The sequence below is a fragment of the Camelina sativa genome, chromosome 17 (assembly GCF_030686135.1).
Source record: "Camelina sativa cultivar CO46 ecotype springtype chromosome 17, ASM3068613v1".
In the NCBI taxonomy this organism is placed as follows: domain Eukaryota; kingdom Viridiplantae; phylum Streptophyta; class Magnoliopsida; order Brassicales; family Brassicaceae; genus Camelina; species Camelina sativa.
Window position 1 is genome coordinate 832,369 of NC_141896.1, and position 13,455 is coordinate 845,823.

The following is a 13,455-nucleotide window of genomic DNA, read 5'->3' on the forward strand; positions in this document are numbered from 1 at the left end:
CGTTATCCCAACAAAAACAAAGAAAAAACCTAACCCCCTTATTTAACTAAAATAATCGAGAATTAGACTGGCACTTTCTAAATAAATCATGAATTAGAAAATTATTAGTGTAATTTCCCCCGGTTTGGTTTACCGAACCATTAATAATATAAATTGTTGATAGAAGTAAAAAAATTATAAGAGCAATTCATATTTCCCAATTTTTCTGTCTCACCGAATCAACGCGTTTCATACGTATCATATGACATCTTTAGTTCAAATAGACCCGCCCGTGCATAAAAGATCATTAAAACAAAAAGAAAACCAATCGGTTTATAAGCTTTCACCTACATGTAATTCATATTAGCAAGAACAAGGATCCTCCAATTGTTCCTGAGGTTTTGCTCTGCAAAACCGGTCCAAGCCCAAAGATGTTTATGGACCTTGCGAAGCCCATCAATACACCAACCTTGGCGCCAAAACACTGCAGCAGGACCACACATACAAAGCTTTCTCAACAATAACTTTGGAGTTTTTGGATCTAGTGCTATCATGTGCCAATAGGACACCTGTCTAGGGCAACAGTCTAAGTTCCTCATATAAATATGAGTTGTCTCACTTGTAAATAACTTGAGTTGTCAAGATTAATAAAAGTTCTTCTTCTCCAAGTTTTAACCTAACATCTCTTTAAGCTTTCAATTCGTTCATCAGTGACTCAATTAAGAGAGAAGTTTCTTTTTAAAATATGTAGAAACTGTGATCACATATACAAATACAAGTATCAATCTCATGGACTTGTGAACACAAACAAACAGTACAGGCCTTTTGTTCTCCTTTGAGCTCTCTCGCTAGTCTCTTCTAGGTTTTTTACTTTTATGAAGATACGATACGTAAGAAAGCTTCATCTTTCTAACTTACTGAGCACGTCATCCATCGGCGGCAACTCCTGCGATATCTCTGCCCAGTCCGGCATCCCCTGAAGAACAGAGTTTTTTTTATATTCATCATTCAAGAACACAGGAACCATTTGTGCATCGAACATGAGAAACCAAGAGAGGTTAGGTTTTTAGATAAAACTTACTCTACCCGATCTGCGGACTCGACCATCTAACCGCAGTATGATGTACACATCATCACCTGGGTCAACTCCTTCAGATGTTTGTTGATCTCTTATCCACCTGAACCAAACAAAACAAGAGACAGCCTTTAATACTCAAAAAACAAAGTTTTCCTCTCTTTTCTATCAAACTTTGATCAGAAAATAGGCGATGATGAAACTTTCGACCTTTCCCATTCACCAGGCGAAACAGTCTCGGCCTTGAACCTGATTTCACCTTTCAGCTTCGATTGTGCTACTACGGATTGAGCCCGTGTATCGAAATCTTCCTATTAAGTTACGAAAATTCATTGCTTTACCAAAATGAGAATGAAGTTGAATATTTTTATGTTTTGTTCCAACACAAAATCTTTTCGTTACCCCAATTGAAGGAAGAGATGTAGCTGCCTTTGAAGAAGCCCCAAAGCCTTTTTTTCCGGTTACCGGTGTTTTACGTTCACCGAAAACTACAGGAACCAAGAGAACACCTCTTCTTAAGAGCTCAGTTCTGAACCTATCTGCTTTTTGCATCGCGAGTGTAACAGACTCTTTTTTACCCGCCAGAATAACCTAACAACAGTGTCAATCACCTAACTGATTCAGAAACTCAAAGGCTGATTAACACTTAAAGGCAGCAATGAGGGATAAAAGACTCACCGGTCGAACTGTATCCCTTAGCTGCACAAGTTCAACAACTCGGTTGGTTGACAGACGTAGAGGCAGCCGGGAAAGAGTTTCGTCTCGATTTATTTGAACCATTTGTTCTTCCTCTTTCTTGTTTTCCCAAAGGAACAATGAAACCAGAACAACAATACCTGTACATTGCTGTTCCCAAAGCTTACTCACATAACAGAGCAAAAAAATGGATTTTAAAGATTCAAGTTGTGTTTATGACTCACCGCCAATGTTAATCGCAGCATTTCCCGTAGTTTCCAGAAGATCTGGAGCACCATCACCGCCTCTAAATGCCTGAATCAGTCTTGGTACGGTAAAGAACGTTGAGATACCTGCTGCTGCTGCAAATGCAAAATAAAAGAATTTTCTAACACCACGAAACGGTGCTCGTACTTCACTTATAAGTTTTAGATCTCTCCGGAAACTATTGCCAATATCTTCCCCGCCTAACCTAGCCTGAAACAATCGGAAGAAGTTTTTGCTAATGAGAAAATTCTTCTTGGGATAAGAACAAGCTACACAAAAAGAGAGAGAGAGTACAAGACCTCTTCTTGCAGCTCCTTAAACTCGGGTAATGCACGAAAAGATGCTAAGTCAGGATCATTAAGAATCGTGGCAAATTTTAGATTATAATCTCTCAAAGCGATTCTCAAACAATCAGCAGCTTTTTTTCCTTCACCCCTACCTCAAGACGATAAACAATAGGAATGAAACAAAAGAGAAAACAATCTCATCAGGATCTTCCAAATCGTTGATCATAGGGTAGTTTCAATCGGTACATGGTTAGAGGTTCTTACAGGTAAGCATGACAACATGCTTTGTTATAGTAAGCAGCTTGTGACTCGATAGGATTTGGATTCAAACTCAGTGCTGTCTCAAACTGAACAAGACCATCTTTGACCTGAAATGAAAGTCTCCAATATAATGTATCAAACTTAGCTTTTTCTTTCACTGTAACCATCAGAAAATAAAAAACTTATCCCTTTTGTTTTGTTACAAGCTATATTCCATAACATCAACTAGCGAGTGGTAAAAGTAACTAACTTTCATTAAATTAAGGTTAACCCATTTCACAAAATCATACAAGGTCAAGCCATAGTACACACTAAAGCGACTGAAACATATGCACCCTAAGAACACACAATTCGAATTTAGAACGTACCCGTCCTCTCTTAAAAAGATTAAGACCAGTATTGACGCACGACTCAGCAGTGAGATCATCCGTCGGAGAATTTGGAGATGAAGGCGAAGACGACGGAGACGGAGAAGAAGAGGAGGCGAAAACAAGGAGATGGGAATCCCAATTCCGGCGAGAATAGTAAAGGGTAGAGTCTCCTGGAGTTAGCCATGGTCGTCGTTTCTTCACTCTCGAGTAAGGGTTCGAGACTCGGCGTAGGAAATGGCGGTTTAGCGACGGAGCTGTAGCCACAGCCATTCAATTTTCTTCTGCGCTTCCCAGAAAAAAAAACCCAAACTTTTATCTTAAAAACGCTTCCTTTATTTTTTCTATTATTTTATTTCGGGAAATAATTACTAGTCTCCAACTTCTTCGACTATTATCCATAAACTTTTTTTCGTGCAAATTACACCCAAAAACTAAAACATTGTTGACTTTGAAGCTTACATAATTACATTGTCACATAAGGTTTGGAATCGTTTTGAGAAAACGAAGAATATTAATGATAAATAAGTAGCTGAAGAACGAATTTTGAGTTAGTCTTAAGATTAGTGACTGATGAGTAGTAGAACTAATTTTGGAGTTGGTGTAGTAATATTCTTATAAAATGTGTTATTGTCTCAATATGAAACTTAAAACTCTTACTAATTTGAAAATTAAGTCCTCTAACAGTTTAAGAAGCATTTAAAAGTCAACAGAAAAATTCTTGCTTGATATATGACAAAATTGCAGTCTCAAGTCAAGTTTCAAGAATTGTAAGTATAAAAGTCAACACTAGGAATGAGATCACCACTAAATTAGTAGCTTAACTTTAGGATAACGAAGATATTTGTTTTATTCATCAAAGACTCTTTATTGAAGGTTACATTCAAACCAATCACTCACTCGGTAGCAGAGAAAAACAGAGTACACACGAAAAATAAAAACAGAGGAAACACACACAAAAGTATAAAAGAGAGTTTATGAGAATTCAGGCAATGAGCTCATCGCCATGTTTATTCGACCTTGTGGTTAACAGTTTGACTCATTTAGAGAACCTTCTTTGCGGAAGGCCTAGAAGTGACGTCAGCAACCCAAGCACTGACATGTGTACGCTCGTCGAAGAGTTTCTTAGTTGGAGTACCAAGCAAGTACTGAATCACAGGGATGAGGTGAAGATCGACCAAAGTGAAGTGGTCAGCAGCCAAATACTTAGACTCACCAAGCCTGTGTTCGTAAACATCGAGAACTTTGGCTAACTTAGCCTCTTCTTCTTCAACGACGGCTTTGTCTGTGGTCATACCGTACAACGGCTTGAGGACTTGCTCCCAAACAAGCTTTGAACCAATTGGATCAAACTCATTTTTTTCGATTTCTATTCCCATGGCTATGTTGGCCATGGTCTTGCCTGGTGAGAGAAGGTTGGTTCCTTTGTCTGCGAAATTATGTGCTATGTATTGAGTAATTGCTCTTGATTCTGCGCAAGAAAAAACATTTGAGTGTTTCAGACGGTTTCTTTAAACACAAGAATCAAAAAACATAATTTGAAAGATTAAACCAAGATTGAATAACCATAACCGAACCGAAATTAATTTGGTTAAAAGTTAAAACCTCTAAAACAATGATTTCAACTTGGATAACCATAACCGAACCAAGTTACTAATAATAGATTAGGCCTAAAGTTAAAGTGTTTTTCTGATTTACCAAAAAGCTTGAAGTCTCCATCTTCAAAGGCTGGAACTTTGCCAAAAGGCTGCAAAAACAATATTCAAGATTTTCAGTATCTAATAAAAGAAACAATCTTTTTTTGTTATAACAATAGTATATGTTACTCACGTTGCGATGGATGAAAGGCTCTTTCTTGTGTTCACCATCTTTAAGCTCGATATGAACGAACTCAAAATCGAGATTCTTCTCGTGTAGGGCGATGAGAACTCTTCTCGTGGCTGTGGAAGCTGGGTGACCGAAAACTTTGATTCCTGTCATTAGTGAAGTCGCTGTTTTTAGTGTTCTTAGAGATGTATTGAAAGTAAGAGTAGAGAGATCTTTGTGGTTGATGAAAGAAATAGACAGATGGGGCAGTGTATTTATACAGCTAGAATAGAGTAACTTAGTGAATAAACAAAAACAAAAAACATAGCTCGGCGCCACCAAGCTTGAATACTCTTAATTTTGTTAAGAGGATTATTCAAAGTCAAGCTGAGTAATGTATGATTCGCCGTTTCTATTGGTTGAAAACTTTGACAGAACCATAGTATAAATAATAATAGAAAAATATAATATGAGAAAATATTAACCATAGCGTGATAAAGACCGCAAGAAAAGTCTTGTATCTACTAAGCAAAGTTTGACTGACGTTGTTGGGTTCATGTGGCTCGTTAGATGTTCAAATTGGATCGTTGAGTGGTGGAGATCAGCCAATGTGAAACTATTACTAGCTAAGAAACTATACTTTTTTGAGTCCTTTATCTAGAACTTTCGTTAGCTTTTGCCTTGGTTTCATTCGCTTAATAGATTGCTCCCAGATCAGTATTGAATATTGATGCGAGTGAATCAAACTCAAAAGATTTGATATCAGATCAATTAGTCGTAAGTGTATGAAGATTGGATTTGACCAAATGGTTGCATCAATAATTCAATATAAACACACTGTTAAACTTAAAAAAAATCACAAGATGTAACAAACTTGATATACAAGTAACTAATTAGTAGGTGATAATCAACCCACTTGTGTTTACTAGGTCGATGATTTCATCGTTAAATTAGTCTGTAAAACTGATCACAGAATACGTTGATTCAATAAAGTGTTTAGAAAGAATAGACCAGTTAATTGGTAGAAACCCTAGTTAAGACCTAAATTTGTGAAGAACAAGTAATCCAAGTAGAGAGGTGAAAACGTTAATCGTGGCTTATAATAGTCAGCGGCTTTGGACTCGACGGTGATGGGGTCGTAAGAGAGACCTTTCTCGTGGAGAACGGCGAGGACACGCCTTGTGTGTATGTGGAGTAAGGGTGCCGATAAATCATATACCCAGCAGTTTTACGGCGGAGGCGGAGAAGCAGAGGAAGCGAAAACAAGGAGATGAAAATCCCAATTCCGGCGAGAATTGAAAAGGGTAGTTATCGAGTTAGGGTTCCAGACGCGGCGAAGTAAGTGGCGGTTTAGCGACGGAACTATAACCCACAGCCATTCAATTTTCTTATTATACGCTTCCAAAAAGGAAAAAAAACCCTAACTTTGTAGAAACGCTTAGTTTTTGTATTTGTTGCTCTGTTTTATTCCGGAAAAGGATATTCAACTTCCAATCTCTTTCAATATTATGATCTATGAACGTTTACAGGTGCCAGTTACGCCAAAAATATAATTAACATCGTGGACTTCGAAGCTTGCCATCATCACAGAAGGTTTGGAATCAATTAACGAATAGGATTAGTAACTTGATGAGTAGCAGAAGTGTCTTTGTCTGAATATGCTACTTAAAATACACACTAGTAGTTAAGAAGCATTTAAAAGTCAACGGTCAGTTTCAATCTTTACAATGCAAACAAAAAGGTAAGTCTCAAGTCAACTTTCAAGATTTGGAAGAACAAAAAAAGTCAATATTCAAGAATGAGATCAACACTAAATTAGTAGCTTAACTATAAGATAACGAAGATAATTTTTTTTATTCATTAAAGACTTCTTTTATTGAAGGTTACATTCAAACCAATCACTCACTCGGTAGCAGAGAAAAACAGAGTACACACGAAAAGAGAAAACACACACAAAAAGAAACACAGAGTTTATGATAATTGGGCAATCAGGTCATCGCCACTTTTATCAATCCCTGCTGATTAACAGTTGGATTTCACTTAGAGAACCTTCTGAGCGGAAGGCCTAGAAGTGATGTCAGCAACCCAAGCACTGACATGTGTACGCTCGTCGAAGAGTTTCTTACTTGGAGTACCAAGCAAGTACTGAATCACAGGGATGGTGTGAAGATCGACCAAAGTGAAGTGGTCACCAGCCAAATACTTAGACTGACCAAGCCTGTATTCGTAAACATCGAGGACTTTGGCTAACTTAGCCTCTTCTTCTTCAACAACGGCTTTGTCTGTGGTCATACCGTACAACGGCTTGAGGACTTGCTCCCAAACAAGCTTTGAGCCAACTGGGTCAAACTCATGCGATTCGATTTCTATGCCCATAGCTACGATGGCCATGTCCTTGCCGACTGAGAGAAGGTTGGTTCCTTTGTCTGCGAAATTATGTGCTATGTATTGAGTAATTGCTCTTGATTCTGCCCAACCAAAAACAAAACAAAAAAAAAGTGTTACAGACGGTTTCTTTAATTGCAATAATCAAAAACATAATTTGAGAGATTTAACCAAGATTGAACAATCATAACCGAACCAAGTTCGTAATAGATTAGGTCTAGTACTAAAGTTAAGTGTTTTGCTGATTTACCAAAAAGCTTGAAGTCTCCATCTTCAAAGGCTGGAACTTTGCCAAAAGGCTGCAAAAACAATATTCAAGAATTTCAGACCAAACTCAGTAGTACAGTATCTAAAGTCCTGACAGTATAATATGTACTCACGTTGCGGAGGATGAAAGGCTCTTTCTTGTGTTCACCATCTTTGAGTTCGATATGAACGAACTCAAAATCGAGATTCTTCTCGTGCAAGGCGATGAGAACTCTTCTCGTGGCTGTGGAAGCAGGGTGGCCGAAAACTTTGATTCCTGACATGTTAAATGCTGTTTTTGGTGTTGTTAGAGATGTATTAGAGTAGTAGAGAGATCTTTGTGTTTGATGAAAATAAATACACTAATGGGGGAGTTTATTTATACAACCGAAACAGAGTAACTTAGTGAATAAACAAAAAACAAAACGAAATCCTCGGCGCCACCAAGCTTGAATACTCTGAATTTGTTAAAGAGGATTATTTCAAAAGTCAAGGCTGAGTAGTGTATGATTCGCCGTTTCTATTGGTTCAAGTTTAGTATGACGTTAATATCAATTATAAAAACATTATAATGAGAGAAAAAAACAACCACCACATGACAACGACCACAAGAGTAGTCATTCATTCATCTACTAGTCAAAGTTTGAGTTCACGTTTGATCGTTGGATGTTCAGATTATTTAGATCGTTGAGTGGGAAGATTTGTCGTCGATGTCTCACGAGAGATATTTCACTCTCTAGAAGGATGAATTATTTATTTTTTAAAAAACATTAAATGAAGCTAAGAATCTCCCTTTCACACTTTCGACAATATCCAAACTAGGGGTCAAAAATATCAATCATGTTGGTGGCTGAATTATATAAACTAACTAACCATCATCATTATGAAGATATACATTACTATATTCTACTAAGTACGATCGATTTCTCTAATAGGACCAAAAGGAATGTTATACCATTCAGACATGAATTTGAGAATTTAGTCACCGATATTTGCAAAAGTTTAATTATGAAAAAGTGCATGTTTATCCTTTGGTTTGTCGTTGTGTATTCTAAAAGGTTTTCAAATCCATATTATCTCTTAAACGATGCTTTTTTGTTCTTTATTTATATACTACATCAAACATATTTTACAAACCAAATACAAAGCAATGAAGCATCTTAACAAGATATAACTGCACGTAACAAACAACACAAGCTTACAAAGGACCCATACACACTGACCCACAAATTTTACTTCTGCTTTTATTTAGTTCCTCCTCTGCTTATTAAACCAAGATTTCTCTTGATCGCAAGCCATCTTCCAAGCCTCTCTACTCGTAATCTCATCCACCCACTTATGCACTTTAGGTCGATTTTTGAACAATCTCTTCGTTGGAGTTCCCAAAAGGTATTGTATATTTGGTAGGTGATGGAGATCAACCAAAGTAAAGCTATTACAAGCCAAGAAACTAGATTCTTGGAGTCGTTTCTCGTAGACATTTAGAACCTTCTCTAAATTAGCCTCGTTCTCTTTGACAACCGTATGGTCAGTCTCTAGACCGTAGAGAGGCTTAATGACTTGTTCCCAAGTGAGTTTCGATGCGGGTGGATCAAACTGATGAGCTTCGATTTCCATCCACATTGTCAGTATCGCCATTGTCTCGTGGCTTTGAAGATTCAAAAGCTGTGTGCCTCTTGGGCTATGAACATATGCGATGTATTGTGTGATGGCCCGAGACTCTAGAACGAAAAAAAATGAAATCCATTAACTAAATAAAAGTCTTGGTCAGGTTGTTGTTGATTAGTGTGTAAGAACTCACCGGACAGCTTAATATTTCTATCTTCAAAAACGGGGACTTGACCAAATGGCTGCATCAATAACATCATTGTTAAAAACTTTAAATCCTTGTGTTAAAAGTAAGTAATTACCCCTAGGCGAGAATCAAATCCTTGCTATATATACATAACAAATTCATGTATGTGTTAATCATTCGATCTATAAAAGGATTATAACTTCGATAGTGGAACTGGAGCATATAACCTAGATTTAACATGCACATTGTGTGACAAGTTCCATGATAAATCTGAAATTAGTATTTCACATTAATCTATCATCACTTTACAGTTGTGTAGTCTCACCTTGAAATACTAATCTTTCAATTCTGCGATATAATCACTTACGTTGAGAGAGAGGAAAGATTCACTTTGGTGTTCACCGGTTTGCAATTTGACGGTAATGGGTTCGTAAGAGAGTCCTTTCTCATGGAGAACAGCGAGGACACGCCTTGTGTTGGTTGAGAAAGGATCGCCATGAACCTTGTAACCTGCAATGAAGAATTTTGAAAACCAAAATCAGAATAATGTGAAACCACGCATCCTGTTTTATTCTTACTTGGAGTCAATCTAGGAAGAAATTACTGAAAATCAAAACCTATAATACTATTAATCTTACCGATCTTTTTTACTTCTGCCTCACGCTTCCAGTTTGGCAATAACTTGAACACTATCTGTAAGCAGTCCATATATATATTTATAGATGATAGACTTGTGTTTGCATGTAAAGCTCCTCGATAAACCCAATTATATACACCAAATTTATATGCCTTTTCTTTTGCAATACAAAAGAGTAACATTTTGATTTATTTATTTTTCCTGGGATGCACGTAAAGAGTCCACCTTTCTTGGGTATCAAGAGATAATTTGTTCCTGTGGCACAACTTAAACTAAGTATCTACCTTATTTTTTTTGTTTAATCTCCTTTATGTATCATTATATAGTTATAGTTGTTAGTTATTACACTAAATAACAATTTCATCATATTCAAATTTAGTACTGGACAAAAAAAATTCTTAGACTGCAACAAGATTTCATCATATTCAAATTTAGTTGATTGCAACAAGATTTTTTTTTTATAATCATTTTAAGTCTTTAGGTTCTAAAATCTTACCACATTAATTACTTAAGTTTGATCACAAAAAAAAAATCCAGTTTTCTGCCGTTTTTCATTTAAGTTACCAAGATTCTGCTATTTCTCAAATCAGAGCTTTAATTCTCATTTTTTATACGCTGTGATACAATTATTTGCAAGTTTTTTTTTTTAACATATTGACTGACATTACAAACTTGAGAAATATGAAGACAAAATAACCACATCATTGCTTTTCTTCACTTCCAATTCCTTCCTGTTGAGAAATTGAAAAGCTATCATCACAAAAGAGCTAAGTGACATTTCAGACATGTGATAAGAAGAGTCTAAAGAGTACTACTGGAATCAAATAAACTGACCATGGCGCATATAGTCGGATACAGTTCCCTATTTCGATATCAACATCCGCACAAACTTTTGTACTAAAGAGAACTCTTGTTTCTGTCTCGTTGGCGGCAAGGGCTTGTGTGTTCTTGAGCAATAGTGAGTCCTACACAAAAAAAACAAATGTGAATTAGTGCTTACAATCTGATTGATAGATATTCAAAGAAGCAGTTTCATTTGATGTGTGAAAAAGAGATGGAGGGAGAAACCCCAAAAAGGTCAATAACAGAGCATTTGCACACGACAAGCTTTCCCTCCAAGTGTCTTGACATGATTTTTACATCAACATAGCTTGACGCATCTGAGAGTAAATGGAAAATGAGGTATACGTAAGTATGAACTAGATGTTATTTATATGGGAGTTACAAAGCAGGTTTACCTGGTTGTCCAATTCCCCCCTGCAATTTCTTCGTGATTTCCATCTCCGTCTCTTTTTCTTGTTTCATTATCTGTTGTAGCTTGCCATATAGACTAGAGCCACTGAAAATTGATGCAAGAACGAACAGGTTTTGATGTTAAGTCATTTGTGTGGTTTTAAGCGTGGTGCCTAGAAGGTGTTGAGAGTTAGATTACCCTGATAATTTAGGTGAACCGAACAAAAGACCTTCCTTGCTCAAAGAGGAAGCTTTTATTGCTTCATCAAACCGGTCTCCAACAAATTGTTTCTTCTGGTTGAAAATGTTTGGCACTGGGGTTTGATAACTAGGCTATGCAACAAAACACTATTATTTGGATTTGATTGTAGGCTGAGGAGACGGAAATTACCCAAATCACAAGAAAGGAAGAAAGCAAAAAACCTCATCATCGCTTGATGATCCACAATCCATGGGTCCAGGTAGCTCGTCACCAGTATCACTATCTTGAATGTTAGATGAGGTTCCCTTATGAGAAAATTTCTGAGATTTTCTTTCATGTCTGTTGTGCTGGAACAGAAAGGAGGCCACCAAATGAAACAAAGAACTGAGCAAAGTAGCAAATCAATTGCTAATCCACTGAATAAGCAAAATTACCAGTTTAGAGGTTCTTTTTATCAGTCTAATCTTATGTGGAGGAATGTCTAAAACCTCAGTGAACCCATGCAGAACCTCTCTTGACTCAGCAACAGAAATACCTTGTCTGCTTTCTGATGTTTCATCAAAATCGTTGGGACATTCAGCAATTGGATCCTCTTCTATGGCCTCATCAGCAGCAGGCTCAAAATCTTCAGCCATATCACTTATCTTGGATAACGTTTCTCCAGGAGTATGTGAGTGAAACGAAAATTTTGGCCTCACATGATCTTTAATAACTAAGGAGATATTAGAAACCTAACTCAGAAATTTCAGAAATTTATCCACATACAATCTGTTTCTTTAAGTTTTAATTCGTGGTGCCCGTTCTTTAACTTCTACGGTAAAGATACCAGAGTTTTGAACGAAACAGTACCTTTACTACCTCTCTTGGCCCTGAATCCAGATAGATGGGATGATGAGACTGGAGCGTTACCATTCAAATGGATTAGTGACTTGGTTTCTTTACTTATAGTGGACCACGTTGCCACCTGTTGGTCGTCATGTTGAATCTGAAGGCAACAATAATCATCATTACGAAAAATATAGAACTTTTCAAGATGCACGAGTGAATAGACTTCAGATTCGGATGTCATGAAAAGAACCCAAAAAATTTGAAGATTAGATGATAACCTCATCATCTGACCCACTTTCCTGAGCAGATACGCATACCAATCTTGTTCTTCTGGAAGAAGCAAGATAACTCTCCTCAGGGGAATCAGGAACATCAACGTCGTCATCCTCAAGAGAGGATGATATCTTCCGTATCTAAAGAATAAAAATCTCCCATCACAATTAGAATCCATATTTTCCTAGGAGCAAGAAGCTGCACAAGAGAATTTTAAAACGGACTCACAGTTGCTTCCAGAGACACAAAACCGGTTTCCCTAGCATAATTGTTTTGTTCACCACAACCTGGAAACACCACAGAAGCTCTTTATGAAAACACTTCCCTAAATCATTTAGGCTAACTTATAAGATGCTGACCACAAACTGGATATACATATATATTACCTATGAGTTTTTCGAGCTTTGTTTGAAGTAGTAATCCCCCCTAAAAATATTGAAGCCAAGCTATGGTCAAAAACTACAATATAATTCCCTATAGCTCCTACTCAAGCCACAACAATTTTATTGAGACATAATCAGGTTTATCACCAAAATCAAAAGTTCTCATGTTATTTCTCAAGTCAGATCAAAACAGTGTGTCAATACAACCTAATTTTGGAGAAACCCAGATTATGATGAAGATATAACATTATACCTCTTCCTTGGCATTCTCACTTGGCCACATATCAATTTCTCCCGAACTAACATCGATGTGCTCTTCTTCTTCTTCCTCTAAAAGACCAAACAACAGCTTGAGAATCACTCTTTAGACACAAAAAAAACATAAGATTCGAAAGCGAAAATTTTCTTATGAACAAAAAGCAATCCTCACCTGATATGCTTTGATCGGAATCTAAATTCCCCTGAAAATCCAACAAGGAAATAGCAAAATAAAAAGGAAAATCAAATGAATTTCCTAGAAGAAGTAAACAATTCACACGGGATACGAGATAGTCACCGGTAAGTTACTTCGCCGCCACATTCGCCGTCAGCATTCAAAATAATCTCGCCGGTCTAACCGGCGTTGCCCGAGAGTACTTATCACTTATCAGTTTGTTTTACTAAATTGGGCTTTTATGGGCCCAATGCAATAAAGTTGTCCCATATTTTAGAATTTGTTTTTGATACTCCCACATTTTGTATTCACATTGTAGCCC

The 13,455-nt window shown here is 36.9% G+C and overlaps 5 protein-coding genes across 16 annotated transcripts; all 5 read right to left on the minus strand.

Moving 5' to 3' along the window:
• Positions 1-698: 698 nt before the first annotated feature.
• On the minus strand, positions 699-3,271 carry LOC104754396 (protein LOW PSII ACCUMULATION 1, chloroplastic). 4 transcript variants are annotated; one of them, XM_010476580.3, is made up of 9 exons: positions 2,913-3,271; positions 2,548-2,651; positions 2,296-2,431; positions 1,975-2,206; positions 1,733-1,890; positions 1,457-1,645; positions 1,265-1,365; positions 1,061-1,157; positions 699-955 (listed from the first exon to the last, which is right to left on the minus strand). In XM_010476580.3, exons 1-9 carry the CDS (start codon positions 3,183-3,185, stop codon positions 881-883), a joined length of 1,365 nt encoding a protein of 454 aa, XP_010474882.1. In that variant the 5' UTR covers positions 3,186-3,271; the 3' UTR covers positions 699-880. The 4 variants fall into 4 exon arrangements, with proteins under 4 accessions (XP_010474882.1, XP_087351278.1, XP_087351280.1 ...); XM_087495152.1 differs by having other exon boundaries at positions 2,296-2,435; positions 2,913-3,234; XM_087495154.1 differs by having other exon boundaries at positions 1,733-1,900; positions 2,296-2,435; positions 2,913-3,234.
• Positions 3,272-3,737: 466 nt separating this feature from the next.
• Positions 3,738-5,134, minus strand: LOC104754397 (glutathione S-transferase F6). Its single transcript, XM_010476581.2, has 3 exons — positions 4,743-5,134; positions 4,611-4,659; positions 3,738-4,383 (listed from the first exon to the last, which is right to left on the minus strand). The coding sequence occupies exons 1-3, from the start codon at positions 4,890-4,892 to the stop codon at positions 3,956-3,958; spliced, it is 627 nt and encodes a 208-aa protein (XP_010474883.2). The 5' UTR covers positions 4,893-5,134; the 3' UTR covers positions 3,738-3,955.
• A 1,414-nt stretch (positions 5,135-6,548) lies between these two features.
• On the minus strand, positions 6,549-8,000 carry LOC104743127 (glutathione S-transferase F6-like). Its single transcript, XM_010464239.3, has 3 exons — positions 7,484-8,000; positions 7,354-7,402; positions 6,549-7,186 (listed from the first exon to the last, which is right to left on the minus strand). Exons 1-3 carry the CDS (start codon positions 7,631-7,633, stop codon positions 6,759-6,761), a joined length of 627 nt encoding a protein of 208 aa, XP_010462541.2. The 5' UTR covers positions 7,634-8,000; the 3' UTR covers positions 6,549-6,758.
• Positions 8,001-8,422: 422 nt separating this feature from the next.
• Positions 8,423-9,880, minus strand: LOC104754399 (glutathione S-transferase F4). Its single transcript, XM_010476583.3, has 4 exons — positions 9,783-9,880; positions 9,512-9,654; positions 9,151-9,199; positions 8,423-9,070 (listed from the first exon to the last, which is right to left on the minus strand). Exons 1-4 carry the CDS (start codon positions 9,850-9,852, stop codon positions 8,598-8,600), a joined length of 735 nt encoding a protein of 244 aa, XP_010474885.2. The 5' UTR covers positions 9,853-9,880; the 3' UTR covers positions 8,423-8,597.
• A 478-nt stretch (positions 9,881-10,358) lies between these two features.
• Positions 10,359-13,359, minus strand: LOC104754400 (uncharacterized). 9 transcript variants are annotated; one of them, XR_015586739.1, is made up of 14 exons: positions 13,257-13,334; positions 13,131-13,161; positions 12,954-13,030; positions 12,704-12,743; positions 12,546-12,604; positions 12,323-12,457; positions 12,066-12,201; positions 11,651-11,919; positions 11,438-11,563; positions 11,214-11,342; positions 11,020-11,120; positions 10,850-10,941; positions 10,616-10,746; positions 10,359-10,512 (listed from the first exon to the last, which is right to left on the minus strand). XR_015586739.1 is itself a non-coding variant. In XM_087495157.1 (14 exons), the coding sequence occupies exons 1-14, from the start codon at positions 13,278-13,280 to the stop codon at positions 10,446-10,448; spliced, it is 1,431 nt and encodes a 476-aa protein (XP_087351283.1). In that variant the 5' UTR covers positions 13,281-13,359; the 3' UTR covers positions 10,359-10,445. The 9 variants fall into 9 exon arrangements, 3 of the variants coding, with proteins under 3 accessions (XP_087351283.1, XP_087351285.1, XP_087351286.1); XR_015586742.1 differs by having other exon boundaries at positions 11,214-11,362; XR_015586737.1 differs by having other exon boundaries at positions 11,651-11,928.
• Positions 13,360-13,455: the final 96 nt, after the last annotated feature.

Excerpts from the sequence above, each read along its gene's own strand:
- LOC104754400 (XM_087495157.1), bottom strand. The coding sequence starts at position 13,280 with ATGTGGCGGCGAAGTAACTTACCG. Across the intron at positions 11,929-12,065 it reads GGCCAAGAGAGGTAGTAAAG|TTATTAAAGATCATGTGAGG; the intron begins GTACTGTTTCGT and ends ATATCTCCTTAG. Across the intron at positions 10,513-10,615 it reads ATCCGACTATATGCGCCATG|GAAGGAATTGGAAGTGAAGA; the intron begins GTCAGTTTATTT and ends ATTTCTCAACAG.
- LOC104754397 (XM_010476581.2), bottom strand. The coding sequence starts at position 4,892 with ATGACAGGAATCAAAGTTTTCGGTCACCCAGCTTCCACAGCCACGAGA. Across the intron at positions 4,660-4,742 it reads AGCCTTTCATCCATCGCAAC|CCTTTTGGCAAAGTTCCAGC; the intron begins GTGAGTAACATA and ends TTGTTTTTGCAG. Across the intron at positions 4,384-4,610 it reads TGGAGACTTCAAGCTTTTTG|AATCAAGAGCAATTACTCAA; the intron begins GTAAATCAGAAA and ends TTTCTTGCGCAG.
- LOC104754396 (XM_010476580.3), bottom strand. The coding sequence starts at position 3,185 with ATGGCTGTGGCTACAGCTCCGTCGCTAAACCGCCATTTCCTACGCCGA. Across the intron at positions 1,366-1,456 it reads CATCTCTTCCTTCAATTGGG|GAAGATTTCGATACACGGGC; the intron begins GTAACGAAAAGA and ends GTAACTTAATAG. Across the intron at positions 1,158-1,264 it reads TCGCCTGGTGAATGGGAAAG|GTGGATAAGAGATCAACAAA; the intron begins GTCGAAAGTTTC and ends TGTTTGGTTCAG.
- LOC104754399 (XM_010476583.3), bottom strand. The coding sequence starts at position 9,852 with ATGGACTGCTTACAGATAGTGTTCAAGTTATTGCCAAACTGGAAGCGT. Across the intron at positions 9,200-9,511 it reads AATCTTTCCTCTCTCTCAAC|CCATTTGGTCAAGTCCCCGT; the intron begins GTAAGTGATTAT and ends TTATTGATGCAG. Across the intron at positions 9,071-9,150 it reads TAGAAATATTAAGCTGTCCG|AGTCTCGGGCCATCACACAA; the intron begins GTGAGTTCTTAC and ends TTTTCGTTCTAG.
- LOC104743127 (XM_010464239.3), bottom strand. The coding sequence starts at position 7,633 with ATGTCAGGAATCAAAGTTTTCGGCCACCCTGCTTCCACAGCCACGAGA. Across the intron at positions 7,403-7,483 it reads AGCCTTTCATCCTCCGCAAC|CCTTTTGGCAAAGTTCCAGC; the intron begins GTGAGTACATAT and ends TTGTTTTTGCAG. Across the intron at positions 7,187-7,353 it reads TGGAGACTTCAAGCTTTTTG|AATCAAGAGCAATTACTCAA; the intron begins GTAAATCAGCAA and ends TTGGTTGGGCAG.